Genomic DNA, 18,835 nt, shown 5'->3' on the forward strand with positions numbered 1-18,835 from the left:
CTCTAAGGGCAGATTCCTGGCTTGTGTCTCACATCTTCTCTATGAAAAGAAAGGATGTTAATCACCTGTCTCCCTAGGCAGTTGTTCTTCTGCTTCGTAGATTAGTCTCATGAGCAGCCCTGCCAGCTACTCCATATTCATGTTCTTTTTTAACCTTTGTACACCTACTGTACTTTTTCCAAAATTAAAGTCTTCATGTCTTTTAAAATGATTTTTATTTTTGAATTACCAAATTATCCATTTAGATATGCTTGTTTTTAAGAGTTTAGAGTGAAACTAGAGATAACCACTATTCTCTCTTTTAATGGCTTAATAGGTGGTTATTATATCTTTGCAGGGAAACCTTTTTTGCCTCTGTATACACATAAATGCAGAGCTTTCCAGGTGGCACAGTGGTAAAGATCCCACCTGTCAATGCAGGAAATACAAGAGACGCAGGTTCGACCTCTGGGTCGGGAAGATCCCCTGGAGGAGGAAATGGCAATCCACTCCAGTATTCTTGCCTGGGAAATTCCATGGACAAAGGAACCTGGTGGGTTACAGTCCATGGGGTCACAAAGAGTTGGACACGATCGAGGGAACTGAGCGCACACATACATGCATGCATGCACAGTCAGCTTTAATGTTATTTAAATTCTGCAAGGTATATACCTTAAAAATGCACTGTTTATTGACTACTTGGAAATGTCTGCATATTTACTCTTTTAAACTTGTATTTTGAAACATTTTCAAATGTATAGAGAAGTTGTAAGAACAGTAAATAGCTCATTTAGATAACCTTGAATCTGAGACCCATCCGAGTTTGTCAGTTGTATCAAGGATGTCATTTATAGAAAATAATGGCATATTCCTCAGTTGTCATATTTGTCTGGTCTCCTTCAATATGCTGTCCTTGACTTTTGTAACTTCCGTATGTTTAAGAATGACAAATTGGTCATTTTGTAGAATATCACTTAATTTGAACCTGATGGGTACTTTCTGGTAATGAGATCCACGGTGTGCATTTTTGGCAGGAATATCACAAAAACAGTGCTGTGTTCTTATTGGATCATCTTCTGTGCCACTTGATGTCTGTTTATCTCATTATTGGTTGATTTTTACCAGTGATTGATCAAGATGATAGTTACCAGGCTTATTCATGGATGTAGGGGTATTTTTTTGTCTGTAATGATTAAGTATTTTGAGAAGACACTTTGAAATTTATAACTATCCTGCACTTCAGTCCCATGTCGATTCCTAGTTTTAGCATCTGTTGATATTTCTGGTGTGAATTAATATTCTGATAGTTGCTAAGTGGTAAGTTTTCTTATTCAGTTGTACATAATTAGATGACATTCTTCTGCAAAAAATAGCTTTCTTGTCTTCCTATTTATGCATTCAGTTAACTTTTTTATATCAACATGGACCCAAATATTACTATTATCATCAGTGGCTTATATTCCATTACTAACATTATTTATTTTCATGTTCAGATTTGCTCACATTTGGCCAGTGGGAGACCCTTTAGGCTGGTTTCTGTGTCCTTTTGACATTTTTTTATTATTTTTTGGAGACAATTCCTATTTTCTGGCACTGCTTGGCTTATCTTGTGCTTTCCCTGACCCAACCTTGACATCACCCATTTGTCCCAGACTCTGTGGTCTATTTTTGTAGAGAACGATTTGTAGACACTAAGATCTGGACACTTGATGCGCTCACTGCTACTGAACTAATGCTGCTGTTGGCCTTTCAGGGGACATATGGTTAAGTAAATATATAATAATTTGTCTATTTCTATATCCATTTATAGATATTGAAAACCATGAATGTATACCGTTAGCTGCAGTTCATATCTAACACCACTGAATTCATTCTAGTTTTTCACTTTTCATATTTATAGTCAGTGAGAAATCTGGCTTCTATTTTCTCCAGTATATTTACTTACTTTTTTAGTAAATAAGGACTACACAAAGTAGCCATAAAGAGGACTACATAAAGTAACCAGTTTCCTCTCCTACTGGGCCAACACTAATTCCTACTCATGTCTACCTAAGGGGCTTTGGACTCTGGAGGAAACGGAAGGAGAGTGAGACGGAGGAAGGATGTTGTTTTTATACATTCTGTCAATACTGTTCCATGATTTATTTTAACTTATTTGTTTGGCCTAATAATATGATTGTCTGGAATATTTCACATATTGGTGTATATATAAACTTGCCTCGTTCTTTTTAATAAATGCTTTCTGTTTTACATTTACGATATTTGTGTGTGTGTGTATTTCTATATTGATGGTCATTTAACTGATTTTTACATTTTCACATTTACAAATGATGCATTTTCTTTGTATACACATATGAGATTCTTCCTAGATTAATAGAAGTAAAATTTCTAGATTAAAGGGTATTTATATTTGTGTGTTTGTGTATATCTTGTGTTGTAAGACTGTCCTAACTTGAGAATGCAAGTTATATATATTCTCATTTAAAAGTTAATAGAGAAATCATGATCTAGATGAAAACTACTTCATTATTACATGTGTTTCCAAATGTGTAATCAGTTCAAAGTAGTTTTGCATAATATGAGCATGCTTTTCTTCATTATAATGATAACAATATCTCATAATTTTATGGGCCTGCTTGTGGTTGTCACTATCATTTTGGTTAAACCTGATAGGATTTACTGTTTTCATTCTTAGGTTATCCAAATGTGAAACATTTTTCTTGGGATAAATACTTAGAAGAAACCAATTCTTTACCTGCTCCTGCAAGAGCTTTCAAAGTGGTGAGATATTATACTTTACAATATTTGATTCATCTGTGTTGGTAATAGTGTTCAGTCATTGAAATTTAAGAACAGAAAAAGTATTGGCAAACAGGAATGAGAGAGAAGCAGAAGACCAAAGATGTTTTTGAATTTTTACTTTTGAAAGGGAAAATGATTACTGGGGCGGGGAGAGGGTTTGTTGTTGCCAACTAAAGAATACTTCCATTTTGGACTTCACAGTCTCCTTGGAAAAAAATTATGTTTGAATTGGTTTGCAGTGAGTTGATTGTACAGCAGACTTCTGTTTTTCCAGCTAGATATTCTGAAAGACCAAACAGCACAAGATATCTATTGTTTTATAATGAAAACTTTATTTTTTCATTCCTTTGGGTTTTTTAATGGCAAGCTGAGATGTTGTGTGTGTGTGTGTGTGTTTAATGTTATTGCTATAAATCATCATGTTTGACCGCTGCAGTACAAGGTCATCTGTTTTGATTATAGTGTCTTTATAACCCAGGTAATTGCTTCTTGCCTATTAAGATTCAAAGTTAACCTCATTTGTGTGCAAGGGAAGAATACAAAAATGAAATGTATTTAAAATTTTTTTAAATCTCAAACAACGTGCTTTATAATTTGTATTTTAAAAGAAAAGAAAGATATATTAAATACTTGATTTTTTAAAAAAAAGTGACTATTATAAGCAACATTTTATTTTATTATTATTATTTTTTTTTAATTTATTTATTTATTTTTAATTTTTACTTTACAATTCTGTATTGGTTTTGGCATAGATTGACATGAATCCACCACAGGTGTACATGCGTTCCCAAACATGAACCCCCCTCCCACCCCCCTCCCCACAACATCTCTCTGGGTCATCCCTGCGCGTCAGCCCCAAGCGTGTCATATCCTGCATCAGACATAGACTGGTATTTCGATTCTTACATGTTATTATACATGTTTCAATGCCATTCTCCCAAATCATCACACCCTCTCCCTCTCCCTCTGAGTCCAAAAGTCCGCTATACACATCTGTGTCTCTTTTGCTGTCCTGCATACAGGGTCATCATTGCCATCTTCCTAAATTCCATATATATGTGTTAGTATACTGTATTGGTGTTTTTCTTTCTGGCTCACTTCACTCTGTATAATCGGCTCCAGTTTCATCCATCTCATCAGAACTGATTCAAATGTATTCTTTTTAATGGCTGAGTAATACTCCATTGTGTATATGTACCACAGCTTTCTTATCCATTCATCTACTGATGGACATCTAGGTTGTTTCCATGTCCTAGCTATTATAAACAGTGCTGCGATGAACATTGGGGTACATGTGTTTCTTTCAATTCTGGTTTCCTCTGTGTGTATGCCCAACAGTGGGATTGCTGGGTCATAAGGCATTTCTATTTGCAATTTTTTAAGGAATCTCCACACTGTATAAGCAACATTTTAAATAGATCCTTTTGTGTGTGAATTTGTAGGATTTTTAATGATAAAATTAATTAGTAGGTATGGATCCAAATATATCAGAAAAGAACATCAAAATTTTTGATAGAAAAATTGTTACGTGAAGAAAAGCCATAAATTCAGGATTATACATGAGTAATGTTTAGAGTCATGAAATTTTATGGATTTTTATCTGACCCTCTAACTTAGCCTTACACAGAAAAGAGCTGCTTTGCAGTTTTGCTTTGAACTGGATAAAATCATGTCAAGCTCAGTCTGCATATCTAGTGTCACAGTGATATCAGAGAGAAAATCAGAATTCCTTTAGCCTGGCCTTTGGGCGCCTTGCACTCGTTGTTCTGTTCCTTTGCATAATTTTCACACTTGATTTTCACGGCCAGACTTCGGTTACACCTGGTAGCCATCACCTTTCCTTCGGCCCATAAATTTTTCAGAGGGTTGTGGGCTTCTGCTGAGTTTCGAGATGTAGGTAGCCCCATTCCTGTTCTTTGTAGAACAGTTCCACCTTGTGTGTCATGATTGCTAATTTTCTTCTTAGAAAGACTTCAGTTCCTTTTTTTGTGTCAAGCTAATTTCTGTGTCTCCTCTCTACAACTTGAATGTTCTTCCCTCTCTTTTATAACTTTCATGTTTGTTGACTTTCACCAAGACAGCTCCAAGTAGTGTGAAAAAATTCTTGTCTTCCCTATGACTAATCCAAAAAACCGCAGTATTCTGAATTTCAGCTTAAGATCTTTGGCTTCCTGTTTGCTCTTGCGGCTAGTTGCTCAGGCTCTTTCTATCGCCTGCAGGCTTGGCTGCGTGATTTGGGATTTTTTTTTTTTTTTTTTTTTTTCCGGTAAGGAGAATGAAGTCCAAAGCTATTCTAGGAACTTGAGTTTGGGAGGCTGGTTCTCTTATAATAGTTCAATTTAAAAAAAAAATTCTATCTTTGTGACATAGAGCTCACCTTCCTTTCCTCTGTATCTCACTATATAAAATTTTCTATTGCGGCAGAAGCCACCACATGGATTCCAGAAAAAAATGAAGCTTGAGGTCATAGACAAAAGAAATCCCATGTTTATTAGAGTAGCAACAGTTGCAGACACAGATGATCACCGAATAAAAGTAAGTATTCTCTGTTGTGGTTTTGTTTTTCTTTTTTTTTAACAAGACATCTTGGATGAAAACTTTAGCAGACATTTAATTTGTGAAGTCCTAAAGTTACATTAGTAAAATCATAGGAATATGGAAATTAAGTGATTACGTATCTTTGTAACTGTTTTTCTACTTTTCTTACTTTAATCTATGTAAGTTTTCTCCTTATTTATGACTGACTTTCAGTATTTTAAGTATATATTTGGAAGAAAACGTAGATACAGCGTATAAGGTAATCTGTTCAGAAGGCGATATAATACTTCGTTTTCCAATAGTGTATATATATATATATATATTTTTTAAAATTAAGTTCAGGTTTTTTTTATGGGATATTGGTTTTTGAGACGTCCCAGGCCATTGGGTTCCTACTCTGACAATTTCTCTCTGGAAACTCTCAAGATTGTCTTTGTCCCTGATATTTTGATGTTTTGTGATAACATACTTCCGTATGAGGGATTTTTTTCATTATCTTGCCAGACTTTGAGCCAGTCCTGTCATTTTCCAGATCTCCTGACATACTTGCTGCCTCCACATTGAGTCCTTCTGGATTCTACACTGTGAGCTCATTCACCCTGGCCCTGCTCCCCTTCTCTCAGAGTCTGGGCTGCAACCTACCCACTCCCTTCCCAGTGGCTCAGCTCTCCCTTGCCCACTGTGCCCTCTGCACTCCTCATTTCCACGTCGGTCAGCTACTTTCCTTCTCCATTTGTCCTTCTGGGTTTATACATTGTCAAACATAACTTTCATTTCAGAAGAGAGTGGAAGTAAGCACCTGGGTCTAAAATGTGATTTATTGAGTTGCCTTTCGCCTCAACAGAAAATCCAACCAAATTAGTTTTTTTTTTTTTTTTTTTTTAATGAAATAGTGTGCTCTCAAAAACTATTATCTGTCTTAATCTTGAAATTGTCAATAATGACTATTCAGTTTTTACAAAGGGTCCAAATTACACTTTTAGGTAAAAAATGTATCTAATTTCCTAAACTATGATTTAAAATATGTTAAATTATCTGTACTATGCTTTGATATCTAGTAGTCTATTTTCTTTAGAATTTTCATTCAGCCCCATTGCTGAGTTGCTTTTGTGTTAATTGTCTTTATAGTGGAACATTTCTATTATAAATATTTTTGAATGTCTCTTAGGCTTCCCTTATGGCTCAGCTGGTAAAGAATCTGCCTGCAATACGGGAAACCTGGGTTCAATCCCTGGGTTGGGAACATCCCCTGGAGAAGGGAAAGGCTACCCACTCCAGTAATCTGGCCTGGAGAATTCCATGGACTGTGTAGTCCCTGGGATTGCAGAGTTGGATACGACTGAATGACTTTCACTTTCACTTGTGTTTTGTACAATGCTTAAATATTTCGTGTTGTATGTTTAAGTATCTTTCTCTCTTACTCTTTGTTAGGTAATTTTATTTCATTTCAAAATAGGACCCAGCAAGAGAACAACTATCACTTAGCATTATGAGAAAGTCTGATCTTTTTTTGTTTATGAAAACCTCTTAATGTGCCAGTGACTCAAGTAGTAAAGATGAAATGAAACTGTGCAAACTATAATAAATTTATTTCCTCTGGGCTTCCATAGTAAGAGTATTAATTAGGTTTAATTTTTTTATATATTATGTTGGCATAATTTCTGATAGCAATCTTTAATTGAAGTATTGGTGGCTAAGATGGTAAAGAATCTGCCTGCAATGCAGAAGACCCAGGTTCAGTTCCTGGGTTGGGAAGATCCCCTGGAAAAGGAAATGGCAACCCACTCCAGTATTATTGCCTGGAGAATTCCATGGACAGAGGAGCCTGGCAGGCTACAGTCCATGGGGTCTCAAGAGTTGGACACAACTGAGTGACTAACGCACACATGTTTCTGATAGCAATTTTTAATTAAAGTATACTTGACATAATATTTTACTAGTTTCAAATGTACAGTGTGATTCAGTATCTTTGCAGGTTATATACTCTGTTAAAAGTTATTACAAGATAATGGCTATAATTCCCTTTGCTATACAGTATATCCTTGTTGCTGATCTGTTTTGTACACAGTGATTTGTAATCTATTAATCCTGTACTGCTAATTTGCTCTTTCTCCCCTCTCTCTCCCCTTTGATAACCACTAGTTTGCTTTCTATATCTGTGAATCCTTCTGTTTTGTATATACAGTCACTTGTATGATTTTTTAGATTCCACATATAAGTGATTAAGTAGCAGTTTTTAAGTGTATTTGCTCCTTATCAGAGAATTGTTTTGTTCCTCTGTTCATAATATTTAAATTAAATTTTAACTCTGAAATTTAACCTTAACTGCTAAAATTCTCCCAGTTGCCAGCCAGCCTAGTTTGTAAAAGAGATTCAGCTTATTTACAGTAACTAACGTATTGTCTTCTTTTTGTTGCATATTGTCATATTATTGTCAATAGATCTGCCATCTTTGATAGATGACTTTTCATTGCCAAACTGAGATATCACTTTTAGTGAAAACTAGGAAGGGGTTTGGGGTCGCACAGAGTTGGACACGACTGAAGCGACTTAGCAGCAGCAGCAGCAGCAGGAAGGGGCTTAGGACTCTATATTGCAATAGAATAGTGTCCTTTTTAGTATCATTGGAAATTCTCAGGATACAGTAGAGTTACTTAGAAGTTAAATAAATGACATGTTAGGTGCACAGAACCCAAGTTATACCTCTAAGTTTAGAACCTCCTTGGTGGGCTCAGCCATTTTTTTTCTTATTATTTTTAGTTATCACAAGTAATTCTAGTGTGTATCCAGGTTAGAGAACCATTTACTTATTAGGATTGAGTTTGTTTGCTATAGGAAGATAGCTACATTTTGTAAAATGTAACAAATGTCACATGAGTTACATGAACATTGTTTCCAGTGTAGAAGAAATGAAATTTGGGAATAGAAATATAAGAAAACAGAGTTTCATGTATCTAGTAAAATAGAGCCCTATCACTTGATGATTAGTTGAGAATTAGAATGCTTAAAACTTACTTTATGCTATGAATTATGTATAACTTATTATTTATTGGTAGCACTGACAGCATAAGCTGATATTCTTAACTTTCAGTGTTATTTGAACATTACTTTTGATCAGAGGAAAGAAAAGGGTTGTTTCAAATTAAACAGCTTTAAGGGTTGCTTTTATATGCAATGTATGTGAACGATGAACAAGTTTATTTTGGATCCATGAATCTTAAACTGGTTACTCCTCCTGACTAACTTTGTGATTTTTTTCTCCATTTAAAAATTTTATCCATGATTTCCTCCAGATGTGGAATTCTATGGGATTTAATTCTAGGATTAATTGATTTCTAAGCTTGAGAAAGCAGATCCATTGCAAAGGACATTATTTTGAACCCATATATACATGCTTTAGTAATTCTGTACTTTTCCATTACATAAATATACCATAAGTTATATAACCAGTCTTGTAGATGGTAGGCATTCTGTTTTTTTTCTGGCACAATAATGAATTGAGTTACTTAGATTATCAAGTCAAAGATGATATATTTTAAGTGTTAATCATTGTTGCCAAATACCTCTCCAGAAATATCTCACCAGTCAAGGCTCCTGTCAGTGGTCTAGGAATCACCAAAATGGAACATTCTGGCAGATTGAAAGGAAAATAATTGCATCTTGTGATTTTAATTTGTAGCTTTTTAGTTATAAGTGAAATTGTCTTTTCACATGTTTACCATTTATTTTTATTTTTCTGTTTATGAGCTGTTTGTTGCTTTTCCACTTTTTCTATTGGATTTTTCATCTTTTTATACTGATATATGATTTTTTTACAAATTGAAGAACAAAGTACATTGTCACGTGTTAACAAATATGTTTTTCAGGTTTCTTTTGGGTTTTTCATCTTGCTAGCAGTAGTGTTTGCCATTGTGAAGATTTGAACTTTGATGTAGTCGAATTGATCCATCTTTCATTCATGGCTTTTGAGTTTGGCATCTTGCTTACGAAGGCTACCAGACTCTTAAGATAAATACATTAATTCATGCTTTCTTCTAGAACTTTTATTGTTCAGTTTTCAATATTTGAATTTTTAGCCATCTGACATCTATTGTGTTTTTATTTGTATATTCAGTGTACTATTTATAAGTCAGAATGAAGATGGTTACCATTGGCAGAGTTTTTACTGTAGGGATTTTTGTGACCTAAATTAAACTGTTGATCTCTTTTTGTTATCCAGGTTCACTTTGATGGCTGGAATAGTTGCTATGATTACTGGATAGATGCAGATTCTCCTGACATTCACCCTGTCGGTTGGTGTTCAAAAACTGGGCATCCTCTTCAACCTCCTTTGAGTAAGATACACAAAGATTACTTAAAGAAATGTTTCCACTATTGTGTAGTGTGCTTATTATTCTCTTTTCCTTCTCATTCTACTTCTCTCCTGTACTTTTTTTCTCTATATAATTGTTTTTCCTCTTACTGCATTTTTAGTTAACCTGATAGTCAAAAGTACATAAAAGAAAAAATTTAATATCTGAAAAAGTAGTGTGTGCCTAGACTTTCTTTTATTTAGCAGTATCGTCATCTTTTAAAGCTAGTACTAAATTTTGGAAGACAATTTGTCAGACTATCAGAATTTAATGTATCATTGTCAGTATCCTAATAGTGACTGGATACAATAGTTTTGCAAAGTAGTACCATCAGGAGAAACTGGGCAAAGTGTACAGAGGATCTCCCTCTGTACAATTACTTACAGTTGCATGTGAATCTACTGTCACCTCAATAAAAATTTTAGTTAAATTCAGTTTTTGAAAAAGGTACACCAAGAGCTTAACATGTGTGTGCTGTCACTTCAGTCACGTCTGACTCTGTGCGACCCTGTGGACTGTAGCCCACCAGGCTGCTCTGTCCATGGGATCCTCTAGGTAAGAGTACTAGAGTGGGTTGCCATGCCCCCCTTTCGGGAATCTTCCCCACCCCGGGATTGAACCCGTGTCTCCTTTGGCTCCTGCACTGCAGGTGGATTCTTTACCGCTAAGCCACCAGGGAAGCCTTGAGCTTAACATATTGGATTTCAATTGTGGAGGAAAATAAATACATTGTAGAAAGAAAAATGTGGCAAAGACAATACATTATTATGGAGTTTCTTAAAAATTTAGCATGCCCTTCCCAACTAGTGGCTTCATTCCTGGATGTCACCTAGAAACTGCAAAAGGCCACCAGAATGCACTGCATGATGTTGGTCACAGTATGTTTAAAATAATAAACCTTGGGAACAAATATTGCTTAATTGAATTTTGGTGCACTCATAGTACAACTACTGTGCAAATCATAACAATATTACTATTGAGTTGAAGCTAAAGACCAAAGAAGACTGCTTCAGAATAGTATATACCCATGTTGTCCCTAATTTATGTGAAGTAAACCAAAGATCTGATACATGTATGTATGCAAATGTAGGTACATTTGGGAATGCTTGGAACATCTAGGAAGGTCATGTTAACATGCTTAGTCAGGATTAAGGAGGGTATGAAATGTGAAGAGAGTCACTTAAAGGGGATCTGTAGCTGTTCTGTATCCTGGTGTGTTGTTTGAAGTTTTCACAGTGTGTGAGTGTTCATATATTAATTATGTTATTTACTTGATCAAGCTGTTTAGAATCATCTCATTATTTCAGATTTAGGGGTCTCTGGAATTTGTGACATTTTGAAAGAGGGTTGGGTCAAAGTTTACTGTTTCACTATTAAAGACAGAGTGTGAATGAAGTACTAGGGAAAACCTTTAGAAGTAGAGATTTTAAACATAGTTTTAATTTTGTAGCGCCTTCTTTTTCCGTGTGTAAGTGTTGATTGAAAAATTGTTGTTGTTTTTTCTTATTCTGCTCCAAGGCATTTGCCTCTTACAGCCTTAACTTTTTGCTTTTTTTTTTTTTTTTTTTTGCTTTTTAATAGGCCCCTTAGAACTGATGGAAGCCTCAGAACACGGTAGCTGCACAACCCCAGGATGTAAAGGGATTGGCCATTTTAAGAGAGCGAGACACCTGGGCCCTCACAGGTATTTGGTGCTTCCACTCACATGGAGATTCCTTCTGTGGTCCGACAGAGGGTGCCTGTCCCTCGTAGGTGGACGATATGATTCCCATGTATACGTAATAGATATGAACTAATTCTGCATCCAGATCCATGTGAACTGTGGTTGCTATGGTGACCAAGTAAAAATGAAGAGTGTATGTGTAGTTAAATATTCCTGGGAGAGAATGCATTCGTGAATGAAAATAGATTTACAGTAACTTCTTGGCAACCTGACTAGTTTTATAGTTACTTTACGTCTTAAAGTCATTTTGGGTTGACCCTTAATAGTGAGAAGAGGGCGGGCCTTGTTTAAAGTATTTGTTTGGTAAAATATTCTGATTGGGTGACTCAAAAATTTGAATAGTGAGAGGTGAGATTATTATAAATTAGCAGCAATGATCACAAAAAGCACAAATATAAACAGACACATTTCAGAATACATTGGTCAAAATTAAGTGGCTTTCAATATTTTTCTCTTACTTCTAAAGTTTCAATTTTTTTCTCTTACTTCTAAGTAACTTAAAAGAGAAACCAAAATTATACATTTGAAATTTGATGTGTTACTTGGGCGATTTGGGTTATTTGTAGACATATTCAAATATTACTGGAATAGTAAGAAATTTCTGTGATTTTAACTGGGATTTTTAGAGAACAGAGGCATCACCTATTCTTGTATATATTAAAATAATTTGTCAGTGTAAAGTGTTCTAACTGCATGTTAATTGGATTGCCCAGTAAGAAAAATGATTCCTTGTTTATCTAGTTTATGCAGGTTGTGAATCTCAGTCCTTAAAACATCTGAAGATTGCCCTGCCTGTTTCTCTAAGAATTAATAGGAATTGTAAAATTGACCTGGTTGTTCTATCTTCATATAGGTTTCTTCTTCCTTAAATTTCTGTAACCTCAAAGCCTTCTGCAGCACTGCTGCCAAGTTTGTTTTATGGGGTTCAGTGTGTTCCAGAGTAAAAATCTGCATGTAGACAGGATCGTGATTCCACTTGCAAATATCCATTTAAAAATCCTTTTTGTGGCTTGTATGACTCCAAGCCAAAAGCAGTATGATTAAGGGGAGATAAAAATACTGTATCCTAGGAGTGATTCAGTATTGGCCAGTGAAGGCAGCTGGATTACTTTCAGGCCTTACAGTAGTATCTCTCCTACCTTCCCCATCCCTGTGTGGGTATGTTCCAAGATCCCCCGTGGATGCCTGAAACCTGGGATAGTACTGAACCCTATATATATTACGTTTTTTTTCCTATTCATACATACCTATGATAAAGTTTGACATAAATCACACACAGTAAGAGATTGGCAACAATAATATTAAAATAGAACAGTTATAAATAATGTACTGTAATACAAGTTATGTGAATGTTGTCTCTCTAAAGTCATATTGTACCCATTGAATGCCTTTTCCATTTTAACTATGCAGCTATTACACGCTGTGGCCCTCACTTTTGCAGTCTGAGGTATGACAGGAGAACTAGGACAGATTTCCTTTTCCTCATAATTTGACAGAAGATTCATTTTTACTATAGAGATTATTTCCCCATGAAGTTGAGAGTTGTCACCTGTTCACCTAAAGGAAGCACTTTATAGGTACCTGAAGTGCCAGCATCACTACTATTGTGCTTTGGGGCTATTATTAAGTACAGGAAGGGTGACTTAACACAAGCACTGTGATACCTTGCCAGTGGATCTGGTAACCGAGGAGGCTACTAGGTCACTAACGGGCTGGATGCACTGGACTGAGGGGTGATTTGCTTCTCATAGGGCCAGAGTGGGACAACGTGAGATTTCATCATGCTGCTCAGAATGGTGCAGTTTAAAATTGTTTATTTCTGGAATTTTTCATTTAACATTTTCATACTTAGATTGACCTCAGGTAAGTGAAACCATAGAAAGTGAAACCAGGATAAGGAGTGACTATGGTATATAAATCTAAATAACTCATTAGTATACCAGACTTCTTTATATATCTATAAATTCTTTCATTCAGTAAATATTTTTGAGCAGCAGGTTTTTTTTTTTCCTAATAGCATGTATTGGATAACCTTCAAGTGACCCTATAATATTGGACTGTTACTTTCTTCATTTTTTTGGTGAAGCCACCATTACACTGTAGAGGTTTCTCTAACTTGCCTAATTGACAGCTGGTGAGGAGGGAGCCAGGAATAGCACCCAGTCTAACTGTGCCCTTGACCACTCCCCTGTCACTGAGAATCAGGGCATGGCTTTCCGAATAAATCACAGATCTAGCCTTCAAAGAACTCAGGGACTAGTGCAACTATAAAAACTCGATTTAATTGAAATATAAGATACAAAGTAATAACTGACATTGAAACTTTGACACGTGTACCTTTCTGCTTTACAACCTAAGATGTTCATTGAACCAAAGGCCGTTTGCTCAAATTATGAAGGAGAAGATCAAAGAAATCTTAAAAATGGGTGAATACTGACATTATGTTGTGTGGTACAATCAAAAATTTACAAAGAATTTTTCTGGGAAGAAAATCCACCTTATAGCAATGTCTGTAATCTCTTTAGGGGTGCAGTAGGTCTGAGCAGAGAGGTTTGCCTGTCACAGCAAGGTCTGTGCCAACAGTCCTGTCCCCTGCTTTATGGTACCAGCCACAAGACCACCTTTCCCCAGATGGGTTGTGGACCTCAGAGGTGGTCTACCCCCATTTCACAAACTTTCAGTGATTGTCTCTGCAGTGTTTTTTCAAAGATGCAGTGTTGTATTTTCTAAGTGAAGGGAGAAATTATGAGGAGAATCATATAAGATGTTATGGAGAAATGTGGTTTAAAAAAAAATCAGTATAATTGAAGCCATGGTGGAGAATGACGTATTGTTTGGGGGAATGAAAGAGGAAGAAGTAGACATCGCAGCTTATAAGACATGCACTGATACAGAAGTGCTCATTTCCTGTCACCTGTTAGACATAGCCAGCAGATCTGTGCATAGTCTGGGGCAGGAACGCAAGCCAGAGGACTAGCAGACAGGGTCAACTTCTGGCTGGGTCGTGGCTTCCCATTTTTTCAGCCCACTCCACTGGCTTTTCTTGGTCTTCCTGAATATGCTGTTCTCTTCATAGCACTTACTGCTCTTTATCTGGCGGGACATTAACCCTTAGTAGCCACAGTGTGTTTACCATTTCCTTACTAGACTTGTGGAAGAGCTGCTGCGTCACGAATGTTCTTTGACAGGTTCATTTTGCTGGCGCTTATTTTTGTCCTTGCCAAGAATGCTGTGTTTAGGAAAACATAATGAGAAAATTCTCTTCGGATTAATGTGAGAAATTGCATAGATCAAAACATGCATTCTTTGCTTAGATAACAAAGAAAGTTGCTCTTTTGGCAAGAATTATCAGTTTTGTGACTATGTAAGCACAAGGCTATGTTTTGACTAGGATGTGTTGTTAGCATCTCCAAAAATTACAGTAGTTGAATTTGATCTAAGAAGTGTTGGAAATACAAATGTGTTCTCAACAATGAAATTTAAGAATGTGCTGTTTTTAAATGTGGTGATATAAACGATCAGTGAGCGAGTTGGATGTGGATATGGTGTTCCCATTTCTAGAGATGCTCAGAAGCCAGATGACAATTCTGTCTCTAGCAAGGCAGTATTAATATTGGCTATGTCATGGTATATCCCTTTCTTGATTCACTCATTTGGCTTACTGAGAGATCGTAATGAGGAGAGATTAAAAGAAAACTAAAGCTATATAAAACTGAATATTTTGCATATCTAATGTCTTCAGAAGTGAAGTAAATCTTCCCTATGTAAGATTTTATCTCAGTAAAATTAAACAGGAAAAACAAAATAGAGAGTACTTCCTACAACCTCTAAAGGATATTTATAAAGTCCATGGAGAGTTTTTAAAAATTAATAACTCTGGACATACACCTTCAAACCACAGTCATCATTTTAATTCAAGATTCAGTCCACTCATGGAACAAACATTTATTGAGTGCCTTCTGTGTGCAGATACTGGGCTAGGTGATGGGCTGTACAGAGGAGGCCTCACTTCTAAGGAGGCCAGCATGGTATAAACAGGGATTTGGAGATGCATGAATGGGTAGTGCTCAGAATCATCACCTTTTCCTGAGGGAAGCAGTGAGCCTCTATAAGCAAGGCATGTTAATGGAGTTTTTAATGCTGTTGTTTATTTTTGCTGATGGCCTTTTACCCAGTAGGGGTTAAGTGTTTCCCTTCTTCTCCGTTTAAAATAATAATTCTAGGCAGGCTTTGTGTGTGTGTGACTTCCTAGGTGCCAGGCTCTGTTTTAGGACTTAGATCTGTTATCTTGTTTTATTCTCTCAGCTGCTTTATAAAGCTGGCACTACTCTAATCTCTGTTTCACAGAAGTGGGAACAGAGATTTAGAATGCTTGAGAAAAGTACCCAAGATCGGAGAGTGGCAGACCCAGGATTCAGCCTAGGCTGTTAAGGCACTAAAGCTCCTACTCTTAACTGCTAGACTCTCATGCAAGCCACAGTAGCTGGATAGAACTTGTGTTTTATAGATTCCTGTCTTGACAGAGTGAGAATGACCATGTGAGCACTTAGGAAATGGAAGACATCGTCCAGTTGTTTAAATAAATGTATTTACAACTAAAAAGGTTGTAAAGGTGGCAGTGGGAGGTGGTGAACAAGGCCGTTTTTTCCCCCTTTCCTAATACACCAGACAGTCATTCCAAGGAAAACTGCCTCCTTACAGGGGCCAGTGGGACAAAAATTCATATATATATAGCAGGCATGGAATGATTTGCTAATAGAACAGAGTTCACCCTAATAAAGTCCTCATAGGAAAGAGCTGTGCAATCCTGTGTGCATCTGTTCCCCTGATGTCTGGGGAACTGTGTAACAGCAGAGTTGTGTGTACATGTATAATTGCATGTGCCCATGACTGTTTGTAAGTATGTACCTGTTGTTGTGCCATGGGCCAAGCCTTACTTATGTTTGTTATTAGAAACTGAATAGACAAGAAAAATGAAAATGATTATAAGCCTAGTGAAACCCACTTTTCCCAGAGCAGTTTGATCAGCACTTCTGTGTTTATAAAATCATTAAAATTGCATATGAATTTTATAAACTTAAAAATGAGGAAATTGGCCCAGAAAGGTTAAGTACTGCCTCAGTTCATATTTAACCTTTCTGAGCTTCCTTGGCGGTACAGTAATAAAGAATCTGCCTGCCATTGCAGGAGATTCAGGTTCGATCCCTGGGTCTGGAAGATCCTCTGGAGGAGGAAATGGCATCCCACTACAGTATTCTTGCCTGGGAAATCCTGTGGACAGAGGAGCCTGCTGGGCTACAGTCCATGGGGTCACGAAGAGTTGGCATGACTGAGCGTGCACACAGTTCATAGCTGTCTGGCAGCATCATCTCGCTAAGAGGTGGTACTCTCAGGTTTAATTGTCATGGATTAGGGATAAAGAAAAAATTCAATATTGCAAGGTACTTTTTGCTCCTGTAGGAGACAACTGGAGTTCATATGCTAATGGGATGATACTAAGCAAGTTACCTTTTTTAAAGCCTCAGTCTCTGCATCTATAAAATGAGCATTAGAATAGGAATGATTTTCCAGGTTTTTGGGAGTTAGATGACATCATGCAAGTAAAGCAACATACCCTGGGTAACACACTCCATCTGTGTAATGTTTGTTGTCGTTCTCTTCATTTTACAAGTGTCTTGTAAAACAGAGTCTTCCAAGTTTGTTTGCTCATTGTGGACAGAGCTGCAGAGCACATTTAGAGCCAGGTTCTTGATTTCCGTCTGGGGCATTGCCCATCCCTCTGTGCACACTTCATTTGCATTCTGTGCCTTTTTTTTTTTTTTAAATCACCTCCCACTATGGGAACCAGCTGGTGTCTGTTTCTGTCCCAGAGTAGTTGTAAGAACTGGAGATGTTTAAACCCATTTGATTTTTCTCAGGGTTCAGAAGAAGAGAAGGCTTAGCACAATATGTATAGCCGATCAGCACAGGGTTGTGTTGGTTGATCATCCTGGCCCAATAGTATATCTTTGTTCAGAAGGCTGTGATTGTTTCCCTGCTTCAAAATGAGAGTTTGAAATTTCCCTTTGGCCCTCGCAACCGAGATAAGGGGGATATTTAGGTGTCAAGTCTCATTCTGCAGCCTTGCCTCTCTGAGCTACCCATGTTTACATATGGTGGTCTAGAGAGACATCCTCTTCCTTCACTTAATCAACAAATAGGAAGGGGCTGCCCTTCGGGAGCTTATAAACCTTCTAAACTACAGCTATTCACTGTAGTGTGTAGGTGGGAACCCAGCCCATCTAAAAATCCGGGCATCTTCCCTATGTTAGAGTGGGGTTAAAATCAGCACCTTCATTTTCTTTTCTTTCTTCATATCTGATGAATTTCAAAATGAACATACAGACAGTTATTCAATAATTGTAAAGCCAGGTGTTTAACAGTGAGTCAAACATTTGATGGGTATGATATTCTAGGAAGAGCAACATATTATGTGTCAAAAGAAATTAATCAAAAAAATTATATTCGTATTTTTTTCCTGCCACTTTTTTCCTGAGTGATAGTCACTCAGTTGTGTTCAACTCTTTGCAACCCATGGCCTGTAGCCCATCAGGCTCCTCTGTCCATGGGATTCTCCGGGCAAGAGTACTAGAGTGGGCAGCCATTTACTTCTCCAGGGATCCTCCCAACCCAGGGATCGAACCCAGGTCTCCTGCATAGCAGGTAAATCCTTTACCGTCTGAGCCACCAAGTAGATAATTTGCAATAGGGTACATACACAATATGAGGAAGAAAGAACAAAATCAAACTTGACTGTGATCTGAGAGTTGGTTAATGTATTTCCTTTATCAGAAAGAAAAAATCAGAGCAAGAAGAGATAGTTGTGTTTTTTATCCTTTTTGTTTTCAGGGGAAGGGAGTTCATTAAAGATGAATTTGGTTTTAACCATGTTTATTATAAGACATGGCAGTATAAAGTAACATGTAAGTAAAGAAAATAAAGATGTACCTTTGCTTACAAGTTATCTGTGATAAATTTTGTAGACCATTTGCAGAATTACTTTGGGAGCTTGTGCACACTCTTCTCTCCTCCCAGGAGGATGTGTCAGATTCTCTTGGTAGAGGGCAGAAAGGCAGTGTTTAAGAATTTCCCCCAAATATTACCTAATCTGAGGAAAAGAATATGCAGGACACTAGTATAATTTACCTAACTCCACATCATTTCCAGATTTCAGGAGGTTTCCTAAAAACAAGGGCCAAGATAGGGAGTTAGTCAGAGTGGTTGATTCTGTATCAAGATACAGAAGCTGCCAGTTGTCCTGGAGTCAGAAGGTTGGGGCCCAGACACAGGAGTGTCCTGACTTCATGCTGATTGAACAGTTAGTGACCCAGACTCCCTTTGCTTGGATGACAGGAATGATCCCCAGACAGAATCTTAGAGACCAACCCAGTGGTCACCAGTG

The 18,835-nt window shown here is 36.9% G+C and overlaps 1 protein-coding gene across 8 annotated transcripts in view; it reads left to right on the forward strand.

Annotated features, from left to right (window-relative positions):
- L3MBTL3 (L3MBTL histone methyl-lysine binding protein 3) overlaps nt 1-18,835 on the forward strand; it is a 102,799-nt gene that overhangs the window by 54,367 nt on the left and 29,597 nt on the right. For all 8 annotated transcript variants that reach the window (XM_040238879.1, XM_040238884.1, XM_040238883.1 and 5 more), the window contains 4 exons: nt 2,675-2,760; nt 5,206-5,316; nt 9,539-9,653; nt 11,253-11,355. In XM_040238879.1, the coding sequence (XP_040094813.1) occupies nt 2,675-2,760; nt 5,206-5,316; nt 9,539-9,653; nt 11,253-11,355 (415 nt within the window). The remainder of the gene's footprint in view (nt 1-2,674; nt 2,761-5,205; nt 5,317-9,538; nt 9,654-11,252; nt 11,356-18,835) is intronic.

Source organism: Oryx dammah, unplaced genomic scaffold (genome assembly GCF_014754425.2).
Source record: "Oryx dammah isolate SB20612 unplaced genomic scaffold, SCBI_Odam_1.1 HiC_scaffold_4, whole genome shotgun sequence".
NCBI lineage: Eukaryota > Metazoa > Chordata > Mammalia > Artiodactyla > Bovidae > Oryx > Oryx dammah.